This window comes from Corvus cornix, chromosome 17, assembly GCF_000738735.6.
Source record: "Corvus cornix cornix isolate S_Up_H32 chromosome 17, ASM73873v5, whole genome shotgun sequence".
Classification (NCBI taxonomy): domain Eukaryota; kingdom Metazoa; phylum Chordata; class Aves; order Passeriformes; family Corvidae; genus Corvus; species Corvus cornix.
The window spans coordinates 4,763,848-4,787,824 of NC_046346.1; the positions used below are offsets into that span (position 1 = coordinate 4,763,848).

General features: G+C 60.5%; 1 protein-coding gene and 2 long non-coding RNA genes across 4 annotated transcripts; 1 reads left to right on the forward strand and 2 right to left on the reverse strand.

Annotated features, from left to right (window-relative positions):
- Positions 1–689: 689 nt before the first annotated feature.
- LOC120410894 lies at positions 690–12,679 on the reverse strand. Its single transcript, XR_005603230.1, has 3 exons — positions 12,592–12,679; positions 9,179–9,278; positions 690–4,503 (listed from the first exon to the last, which is right to left on the reverse strand). It is a non-coding gene; the product is annotated as an uncharacterized LOC120410894 (long non-coding RNA).
- LOC120410895 lies at positions 5,921–7,528 on the reverse strand. Its single transcript, XR_005603231.1, has 2 exons — positions 7,218–7,528; positions 5,921–6,169 (listed from the first exon to the last, which is right to left on the reverse strand). It is a non-coding gene; the product is annotated as an uncharacterized LOC120410895 (long non-coding RNA).
- FIBCD1 (fibrinogen C domain containing 1) lies at positions 6,507–23,590 on the forward strand. Of its 2 annotated transcripts, none has more exons than XM_039561491.1 (7): positions 6,507–6,724; positions 12,665–13,141; positions 14,050–14,209; positions 14,929–15,065; positions 20,029–20,125; positions 20,463–20,642; positions 20,923–23,590. In XM_039561491.1, exons 2-7 carry the CDS (start codon positions 12,668–12,670, stop codon positions 21,180–21,182), a joined length of 1,308 nt encoding a protein of 435 aa, XP_039417425.1. In that variant the 5' UTR covers positions 6,507–6,724; positions 12,665–12,667; the 3' UTR covers positions 21,183–23,590. The 2 variants fall into 2 exon arrangements, with proteins under 2 accessions (XP_039417425.1, XP_039417424.1); XM_039561490.1 differs by lacking the exon at positions 6,507–6,724 and adding an exon at positions 7,613–7,730.
- Positions 23,591–23,977: the final 387 nt, after the last annotated feature.

Here is a 23,977-nt window from a genome sequence, read left to right on the forward strand (position 1 = left end):
CATCCATCCATCCATCCATCCATCCATCCATCCATCCATCCATCCATCCATCTCCAAGGTGGCAGGAGCCATGGGATGTTCCTGCCATGGCTGCCCCTAACCCTCTGCTGGATCCCTGGACATGTCCCCTGTGTACCCCATCCACGAGGTGTCCGGATTTCCCCTTCTCCAGGAGGGTGGGTGACAGCTGAGCAGCAGCAGATGCCACCAGATGGTCACCACAATGAGACACCCGGCTAAACCGGTAACTGGGAGGACACTGGAGCCCCTCATTTGCTAAGTGACTCCTATACTGGTCCCAAGGGGAGTGAGCTCGGGATGCTGGATGGTGGCACTGAGCTGCTGCCCACAAAGCCTCAAGCAGTGGGACGCCTACACTGGCACTGTCACAACGGTTTGTGGCCACAGTCACAGCCCTGAGAGTGGCTGAGCACTCACATCTCATCCCAGTGATGGGTTCTCAGGGGCTTTGGAAGATCAGGCTCACAAAGCACTTAAGCACTTTTTGAGCCTCCTTTCCCAAAGCCCCCCAGAGCCCATCGCTGTGATGAGCGGTGAGTGCTCAGCCCCTCTGCCGGGGGCTGCCTCCTCCCTCCCTCCCGCCCCCATCAGTCGGAGATGCCCCAATACACTCTGTGACAGATAAGAAGTTGTTGTGATACCTTTGACTTTAAAGTAGGAGAAATGACTCCTCTGTAACGTGATCTACCGTGTCTTTATATTCCCAAGCGTGTCTCCCCGGATCGGGGCTGGGGCTCTGATTTAATATTCTCATGGAAATAGTGCCCTCATCCAATTACCACGGGGATTTCAGTGCAGGCAGCAGCTGAGCCGCCGGTAGCCCCCAGCATGGGAATGAGCCCCACGGGCGACCAGGCCCCGGGTGACCTCACTGGGGTTACCCCAGAAGTGCTGCAGGGGGACCCAAGTTAATTTGGCACCCCCAGAGAGCGGCTGTGGCAAGGACTGGGTTAGACTGGGAAGCACTGGTGGGAACTGGGAGAGCAAAGGAACGGCGAAGCCTCGCTCCAGGCGGCGGCAGAGAGCTCTGTGGGAAACATCCCTGGAGATTTCCACTTACCGCGGGAATAAAATCCTTCTGTTTCGAACTGGAATGCCTGCTGCTCCACATCCCCCTCCAGCCACGAAGGCTGGATGCTCCCTGGTAATCCTGCATCATTTATTTTCATTGGCTGACAGAAAAAAGTGCAGTCAGAAAAGTGATGTTAGCTATGCTGGCTGGCATAGAAAATGTTGCTTTAATTGTATTTTATTTGGCAATAAGAAAAGAGAAGCAAGAACAAACCCTCCAGATATTCCCTCTCTCCCCCCATTTAAAATTTCAATTTGGTAATTTTATGACAATGTTTCTGATAAAACCCAACAAAGCACATTAAAGTGAGAGAAGGGATTTATCCTTTTCAGTGGCACATGATCTTTGGACACATTTCCCAGTCTATATATATTAAGACAGTTGGAAAAAAAAAAAACCCAAACAAACTTGTTTGCTTCTTTTCCCTGTCAGCTGTTATTTTTCAACCATAAACCCCACTATTTTTTCCAACCCTTGCTTCCTGCTTTCTGATCTCTAAAGGCAAAACCAGGGAAGGATTGTACAGCCCGTCTGAAAAAAACGTCATGGAGCAACCCCACTTCCTTCAGCCCAGGCCTGGCCATCACACCATGTCCTGCTGTGATTTTACACTTTCAAGGACATTTTCCTTGAAAATTTCCCTTCCATCCTATTCCCAAAGAAACTGTCATTGATTTGCTGTTGAAATTGGAGGAAGAGCTTGGCTCGAGCTCTGCCTCTCCTGGTGCCAACGCCAGCTGGGAGCTGCATGGGCTGGCCACGATTTGGGGGTTCCCTGACCTTTTCCTGGCATCTCCATGAGTCAGGAGGATAAAACCTTCAAAGCTAACGTGACATTTAGAAACCAAACCATCAATACATAAACCTGAGGGTTTCTCTGTGCCGCCTGGAATCAAACACTCTGAGTCTTGGCCAACCAGCCCGGCTCGGTTCTCCCACCCAGCTGAGCATCCCGAGCTTCCTTCCAGCATCCTGCAGATTTATTTGCTGCATAAATCCCTGCTCCCACCCAGTGTGGCAGCCACGCCTTCAAAGCACCGGGTGTTCCACACAGAGTGTGGGGGGCTTGGGAAGGGGTTAATGGGTGGGCAGAGGCAGCGCTGGGGAGTTGCTAGGAAACTTGGGGCTTTGGGATGCTGGATGTGATGCTCAGCCAATGGAGGAGTCCTCTGAGGAGTAAATCTGCTAATTTGGGCGTCATTGACTGCCAGGGCTAGGGGTGGATGTGGGTGCTGAGCAGAGCTGACCCCGACCCCCTCCTCCCAGCCCCACAGTGATGCTTTCCCATCCTGCTCCTGTGGTTTCAATTAAGGCACTGAATTAATCTCTCGCAATAAACTCAGCTGCTATTGTAGTTTGCTTTGGGATTCATCACCACTTTTGCAGCAAATACAGCAATTAAACAGAGCGGTCTTGGTAGCTCAGGAGGGAAAGCTGGGTTCCCCCAGGCTGGTGTTTGGGATTGGGGTACCCAGGCCCCCCCCCGGGGTTAGTTTTCACCAGCCCAAAGCCCTTTCTGGGGGCTGCTGAGAGCGAGGGAGCTGGAGGAGGCACCACTGCCCCCCCTCACCTGCATATGCTCCTCCAGATGGCCCAGGCTGCTGCTCTCCATGTGGGAAAAGGTTTTAAATTAAAATCTTCCCTGTGTTTTTTGGCGAGTTTTGGCTGGGTTTCTTTCCCCTCACTTTCCAGCTCTCCGGCCCATTTGCCATCATTAAGTGTAGATGGAGTGCCAGTACGGTGGAGCTGGGTGGCTGGGTGGGCACAGGGGGGTCTCCAGCCAGGGCCCAGACCCACAGAGGCAGGCGTGCACCCCACAATGAGCCCCTCTCAGGCTGGGGTCAGCCCTATCTCTCCACAGCCCTCCTTGGCTGTCAGGAAATGGAATTGTTCCTCTCTGGAGAACCCTGCTGACCACCCCCAACCAGCCCCTCTCCCCCCTGTCATCATCCCCTGCCCTCCCAAAAGGGCAGGAGAGCTCCTTTAGAAGCCCAGCACTCTGGATTTCCATCCCAGTGGGATCTGATGTGGCTCTGCTCCAAACCAGTGCCTTTTCCCACCCATCAGCTGCTCATGGTGACGCCCTCACCAAGTGTATAGCCCCTGGTTTTGGTGGGATGGGATGGGATGGGATGGGATGGGATGGGGAGGCATGCAACCTTCCTTCTATCCACAAGCCTGGCAGAGGAGCAAGACCCACATCAGGGCAGGATCCGGCCTCTCCAGGGACTCTGGGATGCCAACTTTTCACAGAAGCACTGGATTACAGCACATCAGCTCCAATCAATACTTTGCCATGGCAGAAAGCAAAGGGAAAAGAGGAACAAAAAGAGGTTTCTCATTTGTGGGGGATTTGGGGCTTTTGTTGTGTTTGGAGGGAGGAGGAAAACAAAGCTTGAGAAAGGGCTGGGAAGGAAGGGCTGGGGATGGGGACAGAGCAGCCCCCACCCGTCTGGGACACTGCTGTAGGGTGGGACTCTCTGAAACACTCAGGGTGCCAAGGAGAGCACATGGGCATGGAGTGAGGATGGGATGGGTACAGGGTGGGCATGGGGTGATCCAGTGGCACAGAGAGTTTGATTCTTTCCTCCCCAGACCATGGCACCTGCAGCAAAGCCCTCCTGGCTCTGGCCCCCCAAGAGGGGCAAAAGGTGGAGGAAAGGATTTGGCAGAGGAGAGAGAGGAGAAAAGGTGCTCAGCCTCTGGTCTGGTCCCGCTGAGACCCTCACAAAGTACAAGCAGGCTTGGAGATGCTCTTGACAAAACAGGGGTGTTAAAGGAGGGGTTTTGGAAACCCAGGTATCTTGCAGGGAGAAGAGCAGAAGTGATGCCCCAGGAGCTGCTGCCACTGACCCCGTGCTGGCTGCAGCCCAAGACCTCTTTGTGGGTGGTTTGTCTCATTGTCTGAGCCATCGATTCCTCCCGCGGAAGAAAAAGGCCGTGACATAGCGAGCGGTGTCCTGCCGTGTCACTCAGTGATGGACAGAGCACTCAGCCCTCGGGAGAGAAGCTCCTTCCCCGGCAGCCAAAACGGCCTTTCCTGCTGAACGAGGGGAGCCTGCACAGGGCACTGCCGGGAACAGGAGCTGGGGACACCGTGGGCTGCCCCGCTCCTATGCAGGGACCCCCCCAGCAGCCAAACTCGCAGCAGGGAGAGCACCCAGCGGGGACCTGGCAGCTTTTTGTCATTCCAGGTCAGCGGCCTGGTGAAGGACCAACGAAGGACCATCCGGGCACCGCGGCGCTCTCCCCGCGGCTGCTTGGGATGAGGCTCACGCGTCTCCTCTGCATTCTGCGCTCTCGCCGGCGCGGGGACGAAGAGCTTTGAAGGAGCTGCCCTTTCATTATTAATATGATGATGATGTCTGACGCCGTGCGTGTGCAGCGACGGCTCTGCCTCCCGTGGCTCCCTGCCAAGGAAAGCACACGCTGTTCCTGGGGGAGGGCTCGGTGTCCCCCCCCAGCCTTTCCCCAGCCCCGGCACTGCTCCGTGTCTCGGACAGTCCTGCCCTGCACAGCCCCTCTCTGGGCTGGACCCACGGGACATCGGTGCTCTCACCAGCTCTGGCTCCTGGCACCCTGGGGATGCAGAGCAAGTGTGGCTGAGGACAACAAAGAGGGGAAAGTGCCACCGGGCCCCGTCTTGTGGTGTCCCGCTCTCTGGAGTGTCCTGTCCCCACGGCGGGCACAGAGATGACCCGAGCCCAGCCCCTGCCCGCCAGCCCCGCTGCAACTCTGCTCGCTGTCTTTGACCGACCACAACGTAGAAGACAGAGTCTGAAATGTTTAAAAAAGACTCGGTTTAGAGCTTGGGTCTGATCCTGTGTTGCTTCAGTCATTTTCTTCCCCCAGGCCAAGCCGGGACCCCGGGGCAGTGCGGGCAGAGCCGGCTTCGAGAGGGGAAACGCTGCCAGGAGCCGCAACTCCCAGCAGGACTCGCAGCCTCCCGGCATCCTCACATCAAACCTCTCTCCCGTTTTTGCCCTCGGGCCACAGCCTGAGACATGAATCATCCTCTCCGATGCCTATCGATCCGGGCTGGGCTGCTGACAGAACCCCCTCCTCACCCCCTCCCCCGCCAGCCCCCGGGGGGAAGGGTCCGTGCCCATCGGTGCCGAGCCGCCGCCGTGTGCCCAAGTCAGGGTGCACCCTGAGCACCCAGTCCCTCCCGACACAGCCTATGGAGCGGATCCAGGGCTGTGGGGCCGTGGGTCTCAGCTGGCCATGGACGCCCCTACCCATCACGTCCCCAGTTCCACAGCTACAGCCGGACCCTATGACAGGCAACAGGAGGTGACGCGGCTCGGCGTAAATCAGTGACGAGCCAGGCCAGTGTTCCCGCTGGCCCTTGGCCCTGGCAGGGCTCATCTCTCAAGCTCCCAAAAACACGGCCCCCTCCGCCAGGCAGGCGGCCTCCATCCCGCTCACCTCACTGCTTGGAGACCGGCAGCTGGGAACGGCACTGGGACCCGGGCGAGCCGCACCCTGCACCTGCACCCTCGCAGGCACCCGTGTCAGGGTGCAGTGGGGACACCCCACACTCGGCAGGGCTGCGAGGGGCCAGCCCTGCTGGCACACCCCGGCCAGCAGGCTCCCAAGCATCCCATCCTGCACCACCTCCATGATTCGGCTGTGGGTAATGTCAAGGTATGTTGGATTGCAAATTAACCGTCAGCCCGCTGCACGGTCCCGGCTCCATCTGCAGAAAATGAGTTGCTGGACTTGGAGAGTGTCCAGTTGTGCAGCTCGGCGTGCCTAACGCCCAGGGCTGACAAGCCACTGAATCACTCCTCCCCGCGCTGCCAGGCCACATGAAGCCAAGATGCATTTCTTTTTAATGATAAGTTTTTATTGTTTGGAGTTCGGCTTAAACAGCTTCCCGGGGGGCAGCGCCTCCTGCTTCCAGCACGGCCGAGTGGAGCGGGGAGCCGAGCCCGGCTGGTGTGGGCGCACCGAGCACCAGTGGCACGAGTTGGCCAGTCTCAGCTGTAAAGGGAAGTCCTTGAAAACCGTCCATGGGGAAGGAGCTGGGCTGCCAGCCACGAGCATCGCCCGGTAAATCCACACAAAACATCTCTGCAGCCAAAGGCAGGATTTGCACCTGGCCAGGAGACAACACACACACACCCCCCACACCACACACACACGGGTACCGACTGCTTGAGGCAACGCCTGCGCTTCCCTCCCCGCCCCAGACAGCTCTTTGGGAATATTTGCCAGCCCAGCACGCATCCAGCTCTTCCAAAAATAGGGTGTGTGTCCTGGAGAGAAGCTGCTTGGACCCCTCGTCCCCCACACATACCACCTGCCACCCCTGTGCCACACCTGCCCCCACAGGGAGGCAGCCCCCACCCCAGTGAGGCTGCATGGGAGCTGCTGGGAGGTCCTGACTGGGGCTGAGCTCCAGGAAACAGAGACCCAGGGGGATTTGGAGGAGCCACTGTGCCGCCTGCCCAGGGGACAGCCTCATGCTGTAGGACAAGGGGCTGCAGGGCTGCCCAGGAGGTTTCCCAGCAGATTCTTAGCATGGAGAGAGAGCTCAGCCTCCCCCCAGCCGGATTGAAGCAGCGCTGAGCCATCGCTGCTCTCACGATGCTCCTCTGAACCTCTCAGCAACGCTCCTGCCCGCAGGTCAGACAAGTGGCAAATAAAAGATTTACGGGAGGTGCGGCAAAGCTATGGGAAGGAAAACCACATCCACACGGGAGTGGCGGCACATCAGGCCGGGAGGGAGCCCTGGCACGCAGGGCTTTGGGCTGGGAACACCGGGGTTTGGGAATCGCTGTGACCCTGGAGGGGGTGGGGGGCGGCTGCTGCCTCCCCCCGCCAGACCAGCTTCCCACAGTGCGCTGGGCTTTGCTCAGAGCCTCCCAGCACTTTGGCTACCCTTGGGCACAAAGGTTTGGGGGGGTGGCAATGCCAATGCCAACCCCCCACCCCCGCCCAGCACCCTGCCCATCCCTGCCCACCGATGGGACTGAGCCCCACCAGCTCGGGGTGTTCCACGGGAGGATGTAGGGGCGTATCTTTGGAAAGGGGGTGAGCGGGTTCCGGGGCCATTCCCCCCTCTCCCCCCGGTCCCCTGTAGCACCCCCGATCCCGCTCGTACCAGTCCCCGCCTTACCTGCTGCCGCTCCTCCAGCTGTGCTGCCACATCTGGGCAGCTGCGGACCCCGGGGCTGAAGGGGGGTCCGGGTCCGGGTCCGGAATGATTGGGGCGGCCGGGGGGCCGCGGGCGGTGCTGGGGGGGGCGGGGAGATCCCCCGGGGCATCACCGGGCGGGGTGCCCGAAGAGGGACCGGGGGAGCCCCGGGGGGGATCGGGGCGGGCAGGGAGGGAAGATCCACCCCCGTGTCCGTGCCCGTGTCCTCCCTCCCTCCTCTTCCTCCCTCCCTCCTCCTCCTCCTCCTCCGCCGCCGCCGCCGCCGCCGCCGCCGCCGCCGCCCGTCCTCTGCCGCGGCCAGCCGGGCAGCGCGGGCGGGCCGGGGGCTGCGCCGCCGGGGAGGAGGTTTGGGGGGGTCTGGGGGGGTCCGGGCACTTACTTAGGCTGGAAGTTGGCGGCGCGATGGGGAACGAGCGTTGGAAAACCGTGGGAGGAGCCTCGCAACTTGAGGATGGGCAGCAGGAGAAATCACAGGTACGGGGCGGGGGGCGGCGGGGGCCAGGGGGGGTCAGCCAGCCCGGGGGTCTCAGCGACCCCCCAGCGTCCCCAGCGAGCTTTTCTCCCGGCGCACCCCAGCGTGGCGAGCTGCACCCCAGTCCCCCCCGTGCGAAGCCCCCCGGGCTGCACCTCCTCACCCCCTCCAATCAATGTGTTTATTAACCTGGAGCCAGGGCTCCCTCCCAGCCCCGGGGCTGCCCCGGCCGGGCAGCGGGCGATGCTCCGGGGCTGCCACACGCCTCTGCTGAACCGCTACATGCTCTGAACTGCTTAAATAACCCTTTAAAAGGGATTTGGCATCTCAGCTCCGCGCCGCAGCCGGAGTCATCCCTCCCGGTTCGGGGGCTCCGGGCCGCCCGACCCGCTCTTAACCTCCAGGAGCCCCGCTGGTTTTTGGGGGGAGGCCGGCGCTGCGGCGGGGTGCGGTGGAGCGGCGGCAGAGCCTGCGGTGACACGCGGGGGATCCGGCACGTGCCGGAGCCTGTTTGCACATCCCGCTGCACGTGTGCCAGCTCCGCCAGCCCGGCGTGGCCGGCCACCAGCCACCGAGCACGGCCGAGCAGGTAGGGAGTCCGGGAAGCCCAGCATGGCTCGGCTTGGAAGGGACGTTAAAGATCACCCAGTTCCAACCCCCCTGCCATGGGCAGGGACACCTTCCACTAGACCAGGTTGCTCAAATCCCCATCCAGCCTGGCTTTGGACACTTCTAGGGATAGGCACAGGCATGGCCGCACGCTGAGTGCAGGCAGGGTGGGAAGAAGGAGCGCGGAGTATGGGCAAACGTGTCTGGGAAGAGCTGGAGGACAGCGAATCTCCGGCGAGCCTGTGAGTGGAGGGAAGGAGCCAAGAGCTGGCAGTGCTGCCCTTCCTCGGCACCCAGGAGCTGGGCAAGGATGGGGGGAGCAGACTTGAGACACGCTCCACCCCAGGTCCGCCACTTCCCTGTCCCCTGACACCCGCAGCAAGGCGAGAAAGGGGCTTCTGCCTGACTTCTTCCTTCTGCACACCCTTCCCTGCGCCCTCATCTCCCCGGACAGCCCCTCCATGCCGAGTAGCTTGCGCGCCTCTCTGGAGAGGGGCTGCGCACCCCGGGAGACTTCTGAGCCCCCGAGAGAGAAACCACCCTGCCCTCCTCTCCCTGGCAGAGCTGCCTCCCTGTGCGCAGCCCCTGCCCGCAGGGATTCGAGCAGCGCCATCCGTTTGGAGCTGCCATCCCCGGCTTTGTGCCCCCCGCGGCCCCGAGGGTGAGCCGGGCAGGATGGATCCAGCCCCACCACCCGTGCGGGGCTGGACAACCCAGCGCGGGGCTTGATGGTTCAGGGTGGGTTGCAAAGGATGTACAGAGTTTGCCGTGCAGCCGGAGCTGCGATCCCAGCTCCCGCAAGCTCCGGTGCAATCCCATCGCAGCCCGCCCGCATGCTCACCCACAGAGCCGGCTCCAGCGCGCTCGCCATCCTTCCCTTCTCCTCTCCTCTTCCCGATCCGCAGAGTGTGGCGTGCCGTGGGAGCGGTCGCAGGCAGGCTCTGGGTGACGGAGGGAGAGTAGGAAAAGGGGAGCGGGATTCAGTTCACCCGCTCCGTGCCCGCGGGGAGCCGGCGGAGCGCGGCGCTGGGCTCCGGGAGGGCGGCCGGGACACAGCCCGGGCCCAGGGCGAGGGGACGGGGGCTGCAGCCCTGCGCCAGGCGGAGCAGCAGGGCGGGATGGGCAGGGAGGGTCGAGAGGGACGGAGCAGTGGAGAAAAATGATGCAAAATGAGCTGCTCTGCTCGGGCAGCTCTGGATGAGCGATAGGTTCGGGATGAGGGACTGACCCTTGCTGCCCTGGGGCGCCTTTAGCGCTGGGTGGACCCCGGCAGGAAGGTGGGGGTACCTGGACTGAAGTTTGCACCAGCAGCTGAGCCTGGGCAATGCAAACCACAGTGTCCACTTGTCTCGGAAGCAGGACACAGGTTCTGGTTCTGGTTCGTACCTGGCTGAGGGCACAGCCCAGAGGGAGAGCAGCCAGGCTGCTGGACTGCTGCCTGCCGTCCCACAGCAGCGCTTGTCTGGTGAGCTGGGGAGGAGCAGGGATTTTGGCAGGAGCAAATGGGACCTCCTCATCTTAGAGCATCTCCCAGGGCAAAGCTCAGCCTCTCCTGCCACCACTCTCCATCTATGCCCTCCAGGGACCGGCCATGTCCGGGTGCTCAGGGGACAAGCCAGCTTTTGTCGTTCCCTTCCCACAGGCTGCACGTGCTGGAGCTGCTTGTCTCCATCTCCAGCGCTGGCTGAGTAGGCTGGGGGATGCTTTGAGGGGCCTGATGGGGTCCAGAGCTGCTCATGAAATGTGGCTGGGTCACCAAGGACCCAGCCCCCATGGGTGACCAAGCATAGATCTACTGCCTGTTCCAGTGCAGAGCACGGAGAGCCCAGCTCAGCTTTGCACTGAGGACACAACCATCCCTCAGATCCTGCCTGGGGCTCCCTCCCAGGCTCCAGAGCAGGTTTGCAAGTGAAGATCTGCTCATCCCAAGCACCACTCAGTCTCACAGCTTCTGGTCTCCTTAGGAAGGAGTGATTTGAAGATACTGGGACCTCCAGCCCAATGGATGTCCCCAGGAGAACATCAGTAACCAGGGAAGGGGGATGTCCTATAGCTGTCCAAAAGTCTTGGCGAGAATTCCAAGGCCATGGAACAGACAGCAGGAACCCTAGGGATTGTGAGAGCTGTGGTCATGGTGAGGCAGGAGCGTGTGGCAGGGGTATCTGCAGGGTCCCATGCCAGCAGCTGGGCATGCTGCTGCAGTGTTGCTGTGCTGGAGGGGCTTGGGGGGACCCCCACTCCAGTTTGGAGTGTTACTGGTGCCACTGGCTGAGTTTCCCTCCTCTCCCCACTGCAGGTTGCCAGGTAACACAACCTGCCAGCAAAATGCGTGGGACTCATGAAGCTGCCGCCACTTAGGATCTTGCAGTTGCAAGCAGAGGGGATCATTTTGGAAGGGGATTGGCCCCCAATTCCTGTTGCCGGTGGGAAGGCAGTGGTTCTGGGGCTTGAAGGCTGGAAAACAGCTGGATACAGCTTCCAGTCTGGTGGTACATCCGGGCAGAGCTGCGAGATTTTGGTGTGTTACAGCCCAGTTGGGATTTGTGTGGCTGTGGGAAGCAGAACATCATCTGTTCATGGCTCTGCTCTGGGAACTCTTACTGCTCAGAGGGAACCCTTGGCCTTTGCAGCCCATCCATGTGCCCCTCAAGATGGGGAAGGCAGCAGTGTTGGGAGCAGCAGCAGCAGGATGGGAGGGCACAAAGTCCTGGAGATGAGGGTGCTGTCACAGCCAGGACCACCACAGGGACATGGTCCCTGCTCAACCTGTAGATCCCAAACCACCTGACAGTGGTCTTTGGTCAGCAGCCACCCCTCCTGTCACTTCTGTGCTTGCAGGCTGCTGAGGGGCCCAGCTGAGCCCAGGTCCTGGGTGTCCACACAAGGAGCTCAGCAATGAGCATCTCCCACCCCTGTCTGCCACCATCCTGCTGCTCCTGGGTGTCCCCTGTGCCCCCAAGCCAGGGCTCCATATCTACACACACCAGACAAACTCCTCAGCCCCTTGCTTGCCCTAAACTTCCCTTATTGCTTTTGACATCTCCTTTTAATGTGCACCGAGGGGCTGAGCCTGGGCCTCTCTCCTCACAGAGATCCCTGCAGGTGGGTTCCCATTCAGTGCTGCAGCCTCACTCCTGCAGAGTGGGGGAGTGGGCGAGAAACCTGGGGCATACCCTGGGGCTGGTGGTGCATCCTTGGCCCCCCAGCCAGCCCCGCTGCCGCTGGGGTCACCTTAATGCAAATGATTGCGTGAGCGTGAATGGAATGAAGGGTGCTTGAAGGAAGGTGTCACTCCAGATAGATGTGCACAGGAGGGGACAGGGCCTGGGAAATCTTTGCAGATGCAGCAATTTTCCCCTCGTTTCTGGGGAAAGTAGTCTTTGTCTCTCTGAATCTGCAGTTTGCTGCCAGCCCTGCAATTCCTTGTGACAGCCGTGGCCAGGGTCAGGGGAAAATCACAGCCTCTGTCCTGCAGGTGTAATGAGGAGGGGAGGTGGAAGGGGACTGGGAGCTGATGGGATCAGGTGGCAGCTGACTCGCTCTGCACTGCCTGCGCTGGCACTTCAGGCTTTGCAGGTGAAAAAGGCTCTTGGTGGGCATGGAGCGGCTCCCACGGGCTGAGCCAATGGGTCTGAACAGCAGCAGAGCTGCCAGAGGGGCTGGGGGGGGTCAGAGACCTTTTCCACAGCAACTCCCCCTTGCTGGGAGGCTCTGGGACTGATCCAAAGGCTCTGGGAGCAACTCTGCCCCCCTCCAGCAGGAAATGAGGTGACAAGGGGGACGGAGATATGTGGCCTGCCATAGCTGGGAGATGCCACGTGGAGAGCAGGTCCCCACGATGCTCAGGGCAACGTGACCCCAGCACTGACCCACAGCCTCCCTTTGTTGCTTTCCCTGCGGTCCCTGCTGTGAGGGACACGAGGTGTTTTCCCCTTTTCTCCCCATATTTGTGCTCAAGGCAGCAGGGAGCCTTGAGCTCAAACACGCATCTCCCGGGGAGCCAGGGCTGCTCCAGCCGAGGATCACCGCCGTAAATAAAACATGCCAGCGGGAGCCGGCGGCTGCTGTGCCTTCGCTCTCGTTATTATTTCATACCCCACTCCCAGGTGGGTTTAGCTGCTCTGCTCACTCGGTGTTTGCCTGTGGCCTCCACATCCCTGGCAGAGCCTCAGGGCTCCCTGGGGTCCCCACCCTCCCTCCTCTGCCCCAACGTCATTGCCGGACCCCCCAAAGCCCGTGCGGGTTTGACCCTACCTCTGGGATGAAGGGGCGCGGGATGTGTCTGTCCAGAGGGGTGCTGATGGTGTGTCTGTGTCTCTGCCTACAGAGGATGAGCTGTGGGTACATCCTGTGCACCGTCCTGCTGTCGGTGGCCGTCCTCCTGGCGGTGACAGTCACGGGGGCCATCCTCTTCATGAACCACTACCACACGCCCGTCACCGAGTCGCCCCCCGTGATCAGCACCAACCCCGAGGAAGCCAACGCGCTGGTGACCATCGAGAAAGCCGACAGCTCCCGCATCAACATCTTCATCGACCCCAACTGCCCCAGCGCTGCCAGCACGCTGGGCCGCATGGAGGGGCTGCAGACCTCCCTGCTGCGCGCCGTCACCGACCACGATGCCGAGGCCAAGGCCACCAAGAGCCAGCAGAAGGCTCTGCTGGTCACAGTGGCAGACGAGGTGGCCAAGCTGCTGACCCACACCGTGCAGCTGCGCGCCGACTGCGACGGCCTCAAGAAGGGGCACAGCGCCATGGGGCAGGAGCTCAGCGCCCTGCAGGGAGAGCAGGGCAGGCTCATCCAGGTGAGCCGGGGCTGGCAGTGCCAGGCAGGGCTCCCTGGGGACAGAAAACCCTGTCCCAATGTCCCCGGGAGTATGGCTGCTTGCAGCTCCTGCCCACAGCATCCAGGGGAGAGCTCCAGGAGAAGGAGCTGAGGTTGAAGGCAGGTGCTTGGGAATTGGAAGTCGGGAAGTGTCTCCCTGCCAAGCCTGGGGCAGTGCCAGTGAGCATGGTGTGCAGCCTCCCACGCTGGGGCCTCCCAGATCCAGGTCCAGTTTGAGGGCTCCAGTCAGAGCCAAGCACAGCACAGAACCTTCTCAAGGGCAGTTCATGCAGCAGTCAGCCCCCCCTTTTCACAGTCCCCAAAATTTCCCAGCCAGTGAGCTGTGTTGAAAGCTTACCTGAGTATGCCAGGGGTCTGCCAGGTGTTGCAGCAAGATCCAGGCATGGCTGGATGCTCCAGTACCTCCTGGTACTCAGCTGCCTCTGTCCAGAGCTGCTTGTTTCTCGGTGCTTCACTTCGCTCCTCATCCTCCTGCCGTGCCACGGCCACCCCGTGTCACTCTCCCAGCCTGGGTCACCTCAGGGGACGATGAAGAGCTGGCAGCTGCCTCAGGACACGGCTATTCCTGCCGCCTCCGTCATCCTGTCCTTTGCCGAGAGATGCTCTTTATCCCATGGGGTGGCAGCACCAATGCACCCAGGTTTGGGGATTTCTCCTCCCTGGTGGCAATAGGTGCTTACCTGGACCCTGGCCCCTGCCAAAAAGCAACAGAGCTGTTTTATGGGATCTGCTGTGGATTTATGCCCCCACCAGCCCTTACCCTGGCATTGCTGAGCGGTGGGAGCAGGCAGAGTGGTCAAGGGGCTGGGATGTAGAAGGGATTTACCAATTTAGCCACAATTCTGTGCCCCTCCATGTGTCACACAGCTGCTCTCGGAGAGCCAGACCAACATGGCTCGGCTGGTGAGCTCCGTCAGTGACGTTCTGGACACGCTGCAGAAGGAGCGCGGCGGGGCCCGGCCCCGGCTCAAGGCTGACCTGCAGCGAGCGCCGGCCAGGGGAGCGCGGCCCCGGGGCTGCTCCAACGGTGAGCCTGCATCCCTGCCAGTCGCTGGGAAGAGGGATGTGCCTGCAGCTGCCGTGGGAGGGAGAAAACCACCCAGGGATGGGGCAAACCATCCTGGAGAAGGGATTTAATACAGTTCAGGGGCTGGCAAGGAGGTGGAGAAGGAGGGAGATGGGAAAGTGTGTTCTGGAAGGGGAGGTTCTCACTGTGCAGCCCCCAGATGTCCATAAACCAGAACAAAAGCCCCTTCACACCCCTGCAAACCCATCTGCTCCCAACAGAGCATAGCAGGGGCACAGGCAGAGCAAGGAGCCACTGTTCACCTCCATCAGGTGTGGAGGGTGGCCCTGCACGGGCTCAGCATAAACAGTCACATTCCTCAGCATTGGGTTGAGATGCAGCTGAGTGAGTCTGTCCTGGAGCTGGGAGCATGTGCCCACAGCCTCCCTGGGCATCGACTCTCCCTTGTCCCTGTCTGGGCCCCATCTTGCCCTTGCCATCACCACGGACATGGGGTCAGTCCCTACCAGCTCCTGGGGGGTCCCCATGGTGGCTACGTCCCCCTGGGCACTGCTGGCCCTGAGCGTCAGAGGAGAAGAGAGGGAAAGAGCAAAGCACCAAGCTGCCAACTAGAGCTGGAAGCAAGGTTGAGAGCCTGGGAGAAATGGCAAGACATTAAATTAGATCATTAATTAACCAGCTTTCCCCTCGTCCCACCCCATCCCAATGCCACGCTGCAGGCTCCCGGCCCCGAGACTGCTTTGACATCTATGCGAGTGGACAGCAAGAGGATGGGATTTACTCCATCTTCCCCACACACTATCCCGATGGCTTCCAGGTCTACTGTGACATGACGACGGATGGGGGCGGCTGGACGGTGAGCTGCCACCATGCTGGGGACACTGGGTGATGCCACCGCCAGCCACGGGCTGGCCCTGCGCCAGGGCACTGGGGGTGGGAGATGTCACTTCTGACACGTGGATGTGTCATCAGGACGGGCAATAAATGTCAAGGGGGCCTGACTGTGCACCCAGAGCTTCCCAGCGGCACCACCAGAGCCCTGAGCTGAGGCCAGTCCCTGCCCTGGACTGGGGAGCTTGGCTGGAGCTGGAGGGGGGTTTCAGGCAGGGAGTTGGATGCCACCACTGGAATTTGTCCTTCTCAGCAGGACTGGGGCATGGTTGGGGCACAGTGTGGCTGTGGCTGTGCCATGGGGCATGTGGCTGTGCTTTGCCCCATCCTCATGGACCCAGTGAGCCGGTGCTGGGGCTCAGGGCAGACCCCAAACCTGGCACGTTTGGCCTCATCTAAGGCCGGGGTGCCCGGGGCACCTCGGATGCTGCGCTGATTCACTCCCTGTCCGATTCACTTTGCCACGGCAGCTGCACTGGCCCTGTAATCACAGTAATGGGGGCAGGGAGCAGGGGGATGGGGGGACATGGCACTGCCAGCCCCAAGCCTGGAGCCCCCCATTGCCCCAGGCACCACTTGGGTGCGAGCAGCCTCTCTGCCCTGGAGGACATCGCTCGGTGGGCCAGTAGGACAGAGAGGGGGTCCCAGAAGGTGGTGGGGTCTCAGCAGGAGGGGTGGGCAGGCAGCCTCTGCCCTGAGGACACGCTGCATGAGCCGAGCTGGACAGCACCCCTCCAGCTGGGTGCTCTAGGAAACAAATCCCCACGATCTGATTCCCCTAAGCAGCTTTGAGCAGCACCAGGAGGGAGCTTAGCCCCCCTGCCCTCAGGCACTGATGAGCCTTCGACCTCCCAGAGCCCACCCCGGGCTGGAGGAACCTGTGGTGTCTGGGTCTTACCAGCAGCTCCAGTGGGGAAACTGAGGCACAGCACAGCCCCGGGACCTCAGCTCTTGGGGGCTCACAGAGGGAAAAGGGGGGACGCTTCTGGCTCCTCGGGGTGCGGAGGGTCCTTGCAAACCCCGTGCGCAGTCTGCACAGCCTCCACCAGCCCCAGCCATGCCTGAAGAGCAGCCCAAGGTGATTAGCGAGACACTCAGAGGCTTATTTAAAGCTGCTGCAGGCGGGAGGGCTCGGGCTGGGCTGGGCAGGGGGCACAGCGAGTGATTCTAAGCCCGGCAGCACCGGGGGGTCTGGGCATGGAGTGGCACAAACACCTCGGCTCAGCCGTGCCTTGATGAGGCAAGGAGCCAAACCAGGGGCTGAATCCCAGTGGTCCAGAGACAGCCAGAGCAGGGTTGAGGGTGCACACCCCAGGCTCCTGTTTCTTGGGGCTGCTCTGCAGTAGAGGGTCCCAAACGTGCCTCCAGCCCCTTGGGTGCAGGGATTGTCTCAGCCATCTCCCAGGGGCCGGGGGTGTGGGGATCTGGCTGATCCAGGCTCCAGGTAAGCCATGGCACGGCTGGGTGCCGTGGTGCAGAGCCTGGGAAATTTCCCTTCCTTTCCTTTCCCTTCCCTTCTCTCCTCTCCTCCTCTCCTCCTCTCCTCTTCCTCCTCCTCCTCCTCTCCGGAGCGATTACTCCTGACATTTGGGCTTATTTGCATGTGGGTGGGTGGGTGGAAGCGATGGCAGCAGCTGAATCAATTTTGACTCGGGAGCTTGGGAGCTGCTGAGCTCAGCTTTAGCCTGCCTGGACAGCTCAGAGGCCACGGGGAGTGGGGCAGGGGGAAGAGCACAGCACCTCACTGTCCCCATGGCATGATCCACAGAGGCAGGGTCCTGGTTGCTCCCTGTCCCCGTCCTCGGGAAGGCTGAGCAAGGCACAGCTGGTTTGTGCCCCCTCAGTCCTGCCCACCAGCAGCAGGGCCCCGATTGCAGCTGGTGGGGATGTGGATCTGGGTCAGTGCCCACCGGTGCTGATGGGAGCATCCAAATCCTGTGCCCAGCACTGACTGTGATTGCAGTGACTGCCCTGGGACTGCCCAGCCCAGCTCCCCCCTTGACACTCACCCCTGGCACTTTATTAGTAATAACGGGATGACAGAGGTATGGGGAGGCTCAGCATCCCAGGAGGCCTCAAAAAGTTGCCTTTTCAGGTGATGTTGTCTTCAGAATGTCTTTGCAAATGCCCCACACTCCTCCCAGTGCCCCTGAGCCTCCATTACTGCTCATCTGGGGCGAAATCCCCTGGGATCAGCATCTCAGTTCCATAAGCAACAGTGCTCTGTGTGCCTCAGCATCATTTCCACACACAGCACGTATTGGGAAATGGTGGGAAAGCTGAAGGATGCAGAAGAAAAGGCTGTGCCAGCAGGACGAGGGCTGTGGTAACATTAAGTGACAGCTTCCAGCTTCAGGGGCACCTGCTGTGCTGGGACACTGGTGGGGAGAGCTTCACCAGCCTGGTCATCCCCCAGCAGAGAGGGCCTGGAGAGGGATGGGGGCTGAGCAGACACCGGTGCACTGACACTGGGCTGGGGTAAACCAAAGGCAGGGGGTGAGAGGAGCCTGGAGAAACACGTGCTGTTTCCAGAGGATGTGGTTTATGTGTCACCACAAACGGGGACGAGACAATTGTGCTGGCAGGGCGAGGCAGGAGCAGTTCCTGGGACGGGCAGTGCTGCCAGCTGTGGTGCTCACAGGCTGTCCCACAGGATCGGCACTTCCTGGAGACTGGCTCTTCTCCCTGGCTGAGCCCAAAGATGGTCTCCCTGCTGTGACAGGGCTCAGAGGACACCTTGGGGACAGGGCTGTGGGATCTGCACCATGGATGCCAAAACTGGACCAGGAGCCTGAGCACTGCAGTGATGGTGAAGTGATGGCTGAGCATGTCCCCAGCTGGGGAGTTTCAAGCCCACCAGGAGTTTGGTGGAGCTGAGGGAGAGGAGGCTGCCAGTGCCATGGCAAGTGCTCCCGATTTTCTCTGCTTTTAACCCATTTTTCTGGTCTGGCAGCTTTGTAGGAGCCTGTCCCTTCCCCATGGGCACAACTGGAGGAGGCAGAGAATGAGGGAGATAAATATTTCAGCCTTGCCCTTAAAGAAGGGAGGGAAATCCTTTTTGCTTAAGAGGGGGTGATGCATATTTGATGAGGAGGAAAAAAGCAGCGAGGCAGGGCTGGGAGCACGATGAGCCTGTGGGTCACCCCAGCCTTCCCAGCATCCTGGTGCAGGGGGTGAGCAGGAGGCTCCCACATCCCTGCCTGCACGTGGTGGGTGCACAAAAGAAGCACGGAAGGGACTGTGCATGGGAGATGATGAGGATGGAGCAGAAGACTCAGGAGGACACAGAACCTCCAGCACTCACCAGGTTTCAGCAACCAGCCTGGTTTCAACCCCCTTGGGGCTGAGCCTGGTGGGCAGTGCGGCACCGAGGGCTCCTCCAGGGCGATTCCTGAGCTGTGTCAAGGCTCAGCCAACGGGGCCCTGTCCCTCATGCTTCCCTGGGCACCACTCAGGCAATTGGCCTATTTACAACCGTGGGTCAAAGCCGATTAAGAGGGAGCGCTGCTGCTGCGTCCACCGCCTTCCCCACACAGCAGTGCCGGAGCCGACGCTGGCCAGGGAAAATCAGCTTCAGGCTCCTGTCCAGCCACACCGTCCCCCTTTCCCAGCAAGCCTGAAGAAAGCCCCTTTAAAAGGGCTTAACCACAGCTTCTCAAGTGCTCAGCACAGGGATAAAAATTAAGGCTCTAATTCTAGAAGGTAAGTACAGCAGGATCAGAGCCGTGCCATGCCGAGGAGTGTGCCGGAGCCTCAGCCGGCACACGCAGCCCCAAAAATGCCCATCTGGGGAGGGGCAAACCAGTGAGAGGTTCACAAGGTCCTTCTGCTTCACACGCCAGGATGAAACCCGGCATGTGCAGGAGGGCAGGAGCAGCCAGGGGGAGCAAAGCATGGTGGCTTCCCAGCTGTCTTCGGGGCTCATCCTCATTCCCCAGTCCTGGGATGCTGGAAGCTCAGCTCGGCAGCGCAGCCGAGCTCTGAAGATGGGGTCTTCTGGCCCCTGGGCTGCCAGAGCATGGGATGGCTCCGAGTGTCCCAGCTGTCCTCACCACGGCCTCGGGAGTGTGGAGATCGGTGGGAGTGGGGCGGGCTTGCTCAGCCAACTTTAATGCAATTAATCCAGGGCTGGAGGCTTAATTAAGTTCAAATGGTCGGGCATGAAGCAGCATTTCCTGGATCGTTGTCAATAAATCAAACCAAAACTATGGATAAAAGGGGATGAAAGTCACAGAGCACACACGCCGATGAGCAGATGGGAGAGGAAAAGGGAAAGGCTCCGAGCAGAAAAGCTGCGCTGAACCCCGGGATCTGGCTGGGATCTGGGGACTCTGCAGGGCTTGGGGCGGTCAGTGCCCCACAGTTAATTTCTCTGGGAGACTAATGAGGCTGTCACAGAGATGATGCTTTATGATGGGGTGCCTGCCCAGGAGAGCAAGGAGATCCAGGAGGAAGAAATCAGCTGCTGGGTTCTTACACAGTCCTGAGCAGCCACTGCCGGCAGCGGAGCTCCAGCCTGGGGGTCTGCCGTCCACGTCTCTGCTCCCATGTGCGGTAGCAGAGCCGGGCTGTTTAGAGGCAGGTGCAGGGTGTCCACCACGCCAGGGACACCCAACGACTTCCCAAGGAGCTGCAGGTTCCCTGAGCTCTACTCACATTTCCAGACAGGATCCGCTGAAGGATCGGTTTTATCTGAACCGACTCACCCACCCCTGGGAGCCGGCAGGCAATGATCCAGCATTTCCCCGGGGACCTCTCCCCAGCATCCCTGAGTAATCACTGAGCCGACAGGGTTTAATTTGTGCCTGTGTCTAATTAGGCGGTGGCAGGGGGAGGTGGGCAGCACGGTGGGGAGCAGAGGGGTTGCCTGGGGTACGCAGGCTGGGAGCAGCCCCACAACTTTTTGTTTGGCCTTTTTGTCTCCCCAGGTGTTTCAGCGGCGGGAGGATGGCTCTGTGAACTTTTTCCGTGGCTGGGAAGCCTACAGGGACGGCTTCGGGAAGCTGACAGGAGAGCACTGGTTAGGTGTGTGGGGTTGGCTGTGCTCGATCCTGGGCAGGCTGGCAAAGTCTGGGCTCCCCTGCGGAGATCTGGGGTTTCCTTTGTGATGGAAGGGACACTGAGACCCCCCTGGACAGCACCCATGTCCCGGGAGTGATGGGCTGGGCAGACACGGAGGGGATGGGGTGGCTGCAGAGGGCAAGGAAGCCATGGGGCTGTTTGCCCCCGAGCTGAGCACGTCCACAGAGCGAGGGGTGGAAAGTGCGAACTGCTCCCTGTCCCACCCGGCACCCCCTCCCCGGGGACCCCTGGCCACCCCATCCCCACGGGATCCCCACACTCACCCCTTTCCCTCTGCCAGGGCTGAAGAGGATCCATCTGCTGACGGTTCAGGGCAGCTACGAGCTCCGCATTGACCTGGAGGACTTTGACAATGGCACCGCCTTCGCCCACTACGGCAGCTTCGGGGTGGGGCTCTTCTCCGTCGACCCCGAGGAGGACGGGTACCCCATCAGCATCGCTGACTACTCAGGGACAGCAGGTAGGGCAGCAGGATGGGGGGGCACACGTGGGCCCATGGGCAGGGGGAGCCCACAGCCACAAAACCCCTTTGCTGGGGTGCTCCAGTGTCCTCTGGCAGCAGCAGCGGCTGCATCCCTGCGGCCTCAGGGAGCTGCAGGCACGAGCAGGGCTGCGGTTGGGCATCTGCTGGAGGAGCCCTGTTGGAGGAGCCTCACTGGGGTACCCAGGGAAGTCCCATGGGGCAGGGACCTAGTCCAAGGGCAGGAAGTGCCCATCAGGACTCCTTTTCCCTGGGACAGGTGACTCCTTCCTGAAGCACAACGGGATGAAGTTCACCACCAAGGACCTGGACAACGACCACTCGGAGAACAACTGCGCCGCTTTCTACCACGGCGCCTGGTGGTACCGCAACTGCCACACCTCCAACCTCAACGGGCAGTACCTCAAGGGCCACCACAGCTCCTACGCCGACGGCATCGAGTGGTCCTCCTGGACCGGCTGGCAGTATTCCCTCAAGTTCACCGAGATGAAGATCCGGCCCATCCGGGAGGAGAATTAGCTGATGGCATGAGCCCCCCGCACCGTGCCCAGTCCCCTGCCCTTCCCCACTGCCCTGCAGACCCATTCCCTCAGCTGCCATCCTCTCTGAAGGCTTTCCCACCTCTGAGGGGCCCCTAGGGAGCACCTGCTGCCAGCGAGGGTGACTTTAGCTCCTGGGCACCCACAGACATTGCCAGACCTTTGCTTCCCACTGCCACGGCTCCCCTGCAGCCAGAATGGGTGTCCTGGCCAGAGTGTGACCCACGGCCTGTGCTCATGGCTGGGGCAGAGAGGATGCAGGGAGGTGCCCAGCAGGGTCCTTCAAGGAAGGGAAGGGGCTGCCTGGAGGGAAGGAGGGAGGGATGCAGCAGCCCAGGGAGGCTGAGCACCTCTGGTCGCCTCTGCTCCAGGCACTGACACCAGGCAGTGGGCTTGCCAAGCTGGCAAGGGAATGGGGGCACTTGCCATGGGGAACCCCAGGTCCCCCAAACCCGCAGGACTGGAATGAGGCTGCTGCTCCACAGCTCCAGCTCCCCCCATGGTGCTACTGGTGATGGGGAGGGCTCAGCTGGGCCAGCCTGACTGTGCCAGCGATTCCCTCTCCGGACTGCGGGATGCTCTCCTCTACCCCTGCTAGAGCAACGCAGCTGGGGAGGGATGACCACCAGCTCATTAGTCCCTGTTGTCCCTGTCCTGACTCCTGGAGCCTCCCAGCAGGTCAGAACACCCCAAAGTGAGCCAGCACAGTGCTGCAAGGACGCACACCCAGAATCAAGCACGGCACAGAGCTGTTTTGGCAGTGCTGGGGAAACAGGGAGAACAACAAGGAAGAGGAGAAGGCGAGAAAGGCTCACTTCCCACCACAGCTCTGCCTGCATTTCACAGCCCTTCCCTCCCAACCAGACCCATTTGGATTCATGTTGAACTTTCGTCGTCCAAAAGCTGTGACCTTTCTCCAAACCCTTCAGGCAGCACAGCCACATCTCCCTGTGAGCCCCCTCAGCTCGCTGCTGGCCTGGGCACCTGCATTCCTCTTCACCCCGGCTGAGCCGCGGTGCTGGCTCGGCACCTGCAGATAACCAAAGCCTTTCATTTCCTCAAATCCCGTTAAGGTTTTGCAAAAAAGAAGCCCCGAGTGGGGCTTAGCATCTGCAGGGCCCTGATAACCAGGCGGCAGCACCAGCTGGCCCAAGCAGGAGCTGCTATGGGGTGCGGGACTGATGTCTCCTGCTGGCTCCCTGGAAGGACTCAAATGGGGGATTTTGTCCAAAAAAAAACCCGAGAACCAAATGTGAGCAGACTCTGAACAGGGAGGGGAGGGAACAGATGGAACCCTGCCACCCTTTACATCATTTTCTGCCTGTGCTACAGCAGAGCCCTGGCCCCAAGAAACACCATCGGACAGGCAGAAGGACTGAGGAGGGGAGGAAAACTCCCGCTGTCCCCATTTCCAGGGGGGCTTAAAGCATGGGGAGATCAAAGGCTCAGCTTCCCGACTGTGCCAGGTTTCTACTTCCCTCTGTGATTCTTCTTTTTTTTAAGCCTTCCCCAGCTTGGATCTTGTGCTGGACAAGCTCTCTCACCTACTGGGTGAGTCCCTGTCTGTCTGCCCTGACAGGGAAACAGGGACAAGTGATGCATTGGGATCACCACAGCTTTTTACTCTGCTAGAGAGATTTTTCAGAGCCCTCAGGTGAGGATGAGCTCTGAGTGAAGGCACCAGCTTTACCCACTCCATCCATGCCCGGAGTAGCTGGCCAGGCTGGCTTTCTGGAGCAATGGGAATTGGGGGAACTCAGCAGTGGCATTTCTCAGCACAACAGCAGGAGCTCTGACAGCTTCCAAGGAGCTTCCTGCGTTCCACTGGACCTCTCAGGAAAGGGTCCTGCCTGCACCCATCTTTACTTTGCGATCAGTTATTTTGGTGGATTAGCTGTAACTGGTTTTTCTGATGCTTTGGGCAGGAATGCACACGGAGCCATGTGCCGGGTGGGAAGGCTCATCCCCTCCCCAGACCCTTCCATGGTGTTCTGCCGTGCCAGGGAGGGAACATTGTACGTTGGTTTGTTGGTAGCACACCCTTGTGTAACTGCCCGTGTCACCCGGGACCCCCAGAGACTTTGTTTTGACTTGCACGAGAGGTATTTGATCCATGCCAAGATGCAGGATTTCCCAGGATTATTCCCAAGAGCTCACACGTTGCCCCATGGCCCCAAATCAGGTTAAACCCATCCGTGGTGACACCTCCCTGGAAAGGGGTGGGCAGGGGTGACCGGGGGTCTGGGATATGGCCATGAACCTTCCCAGAGAAGCCCTGGGCCAGGCTGTGGTGTGTAGCAGTGCTGTGAAGTCTAGGTTATGTGTGAGTGTGTCCAACGCTGTACATGTGGACTTTCTAAACTCCTTAATAAAAGGATCTCATCGTTACCCACCGTGTGACAGCCGTGCCCACGGCACAGCGCGGGGACACGGCCAGAGGGACCTGCTGTGGTGACAGCAAAGGGAGTGACAGCGGGTCACTGCAGCTCCTCGCTGCGCTGGGTGATGGCTCCTTCCCCGTGCCAGGCTCATGGCATGGCATCCCTGGGAACTTGCCCACCACGCTGAAACCGCTCTGCAAAACAAGAGCTGGGGAGACCCAGGGAGCAGAGGAGGCTTCTCAGGGCTCCAGCCCAAACCCAGGCCCTGCGGGACCTCGGGGTGGCCCTAGGGCTGGGACTGGGAGGGTGGCAGGTGTCTGTGCCAAGGGGACCTGCTCCCTGCTCCAGTGGACAGAGCACCGAGTGATGCCCCCAGGCCCTTCCAGCTGCCCCG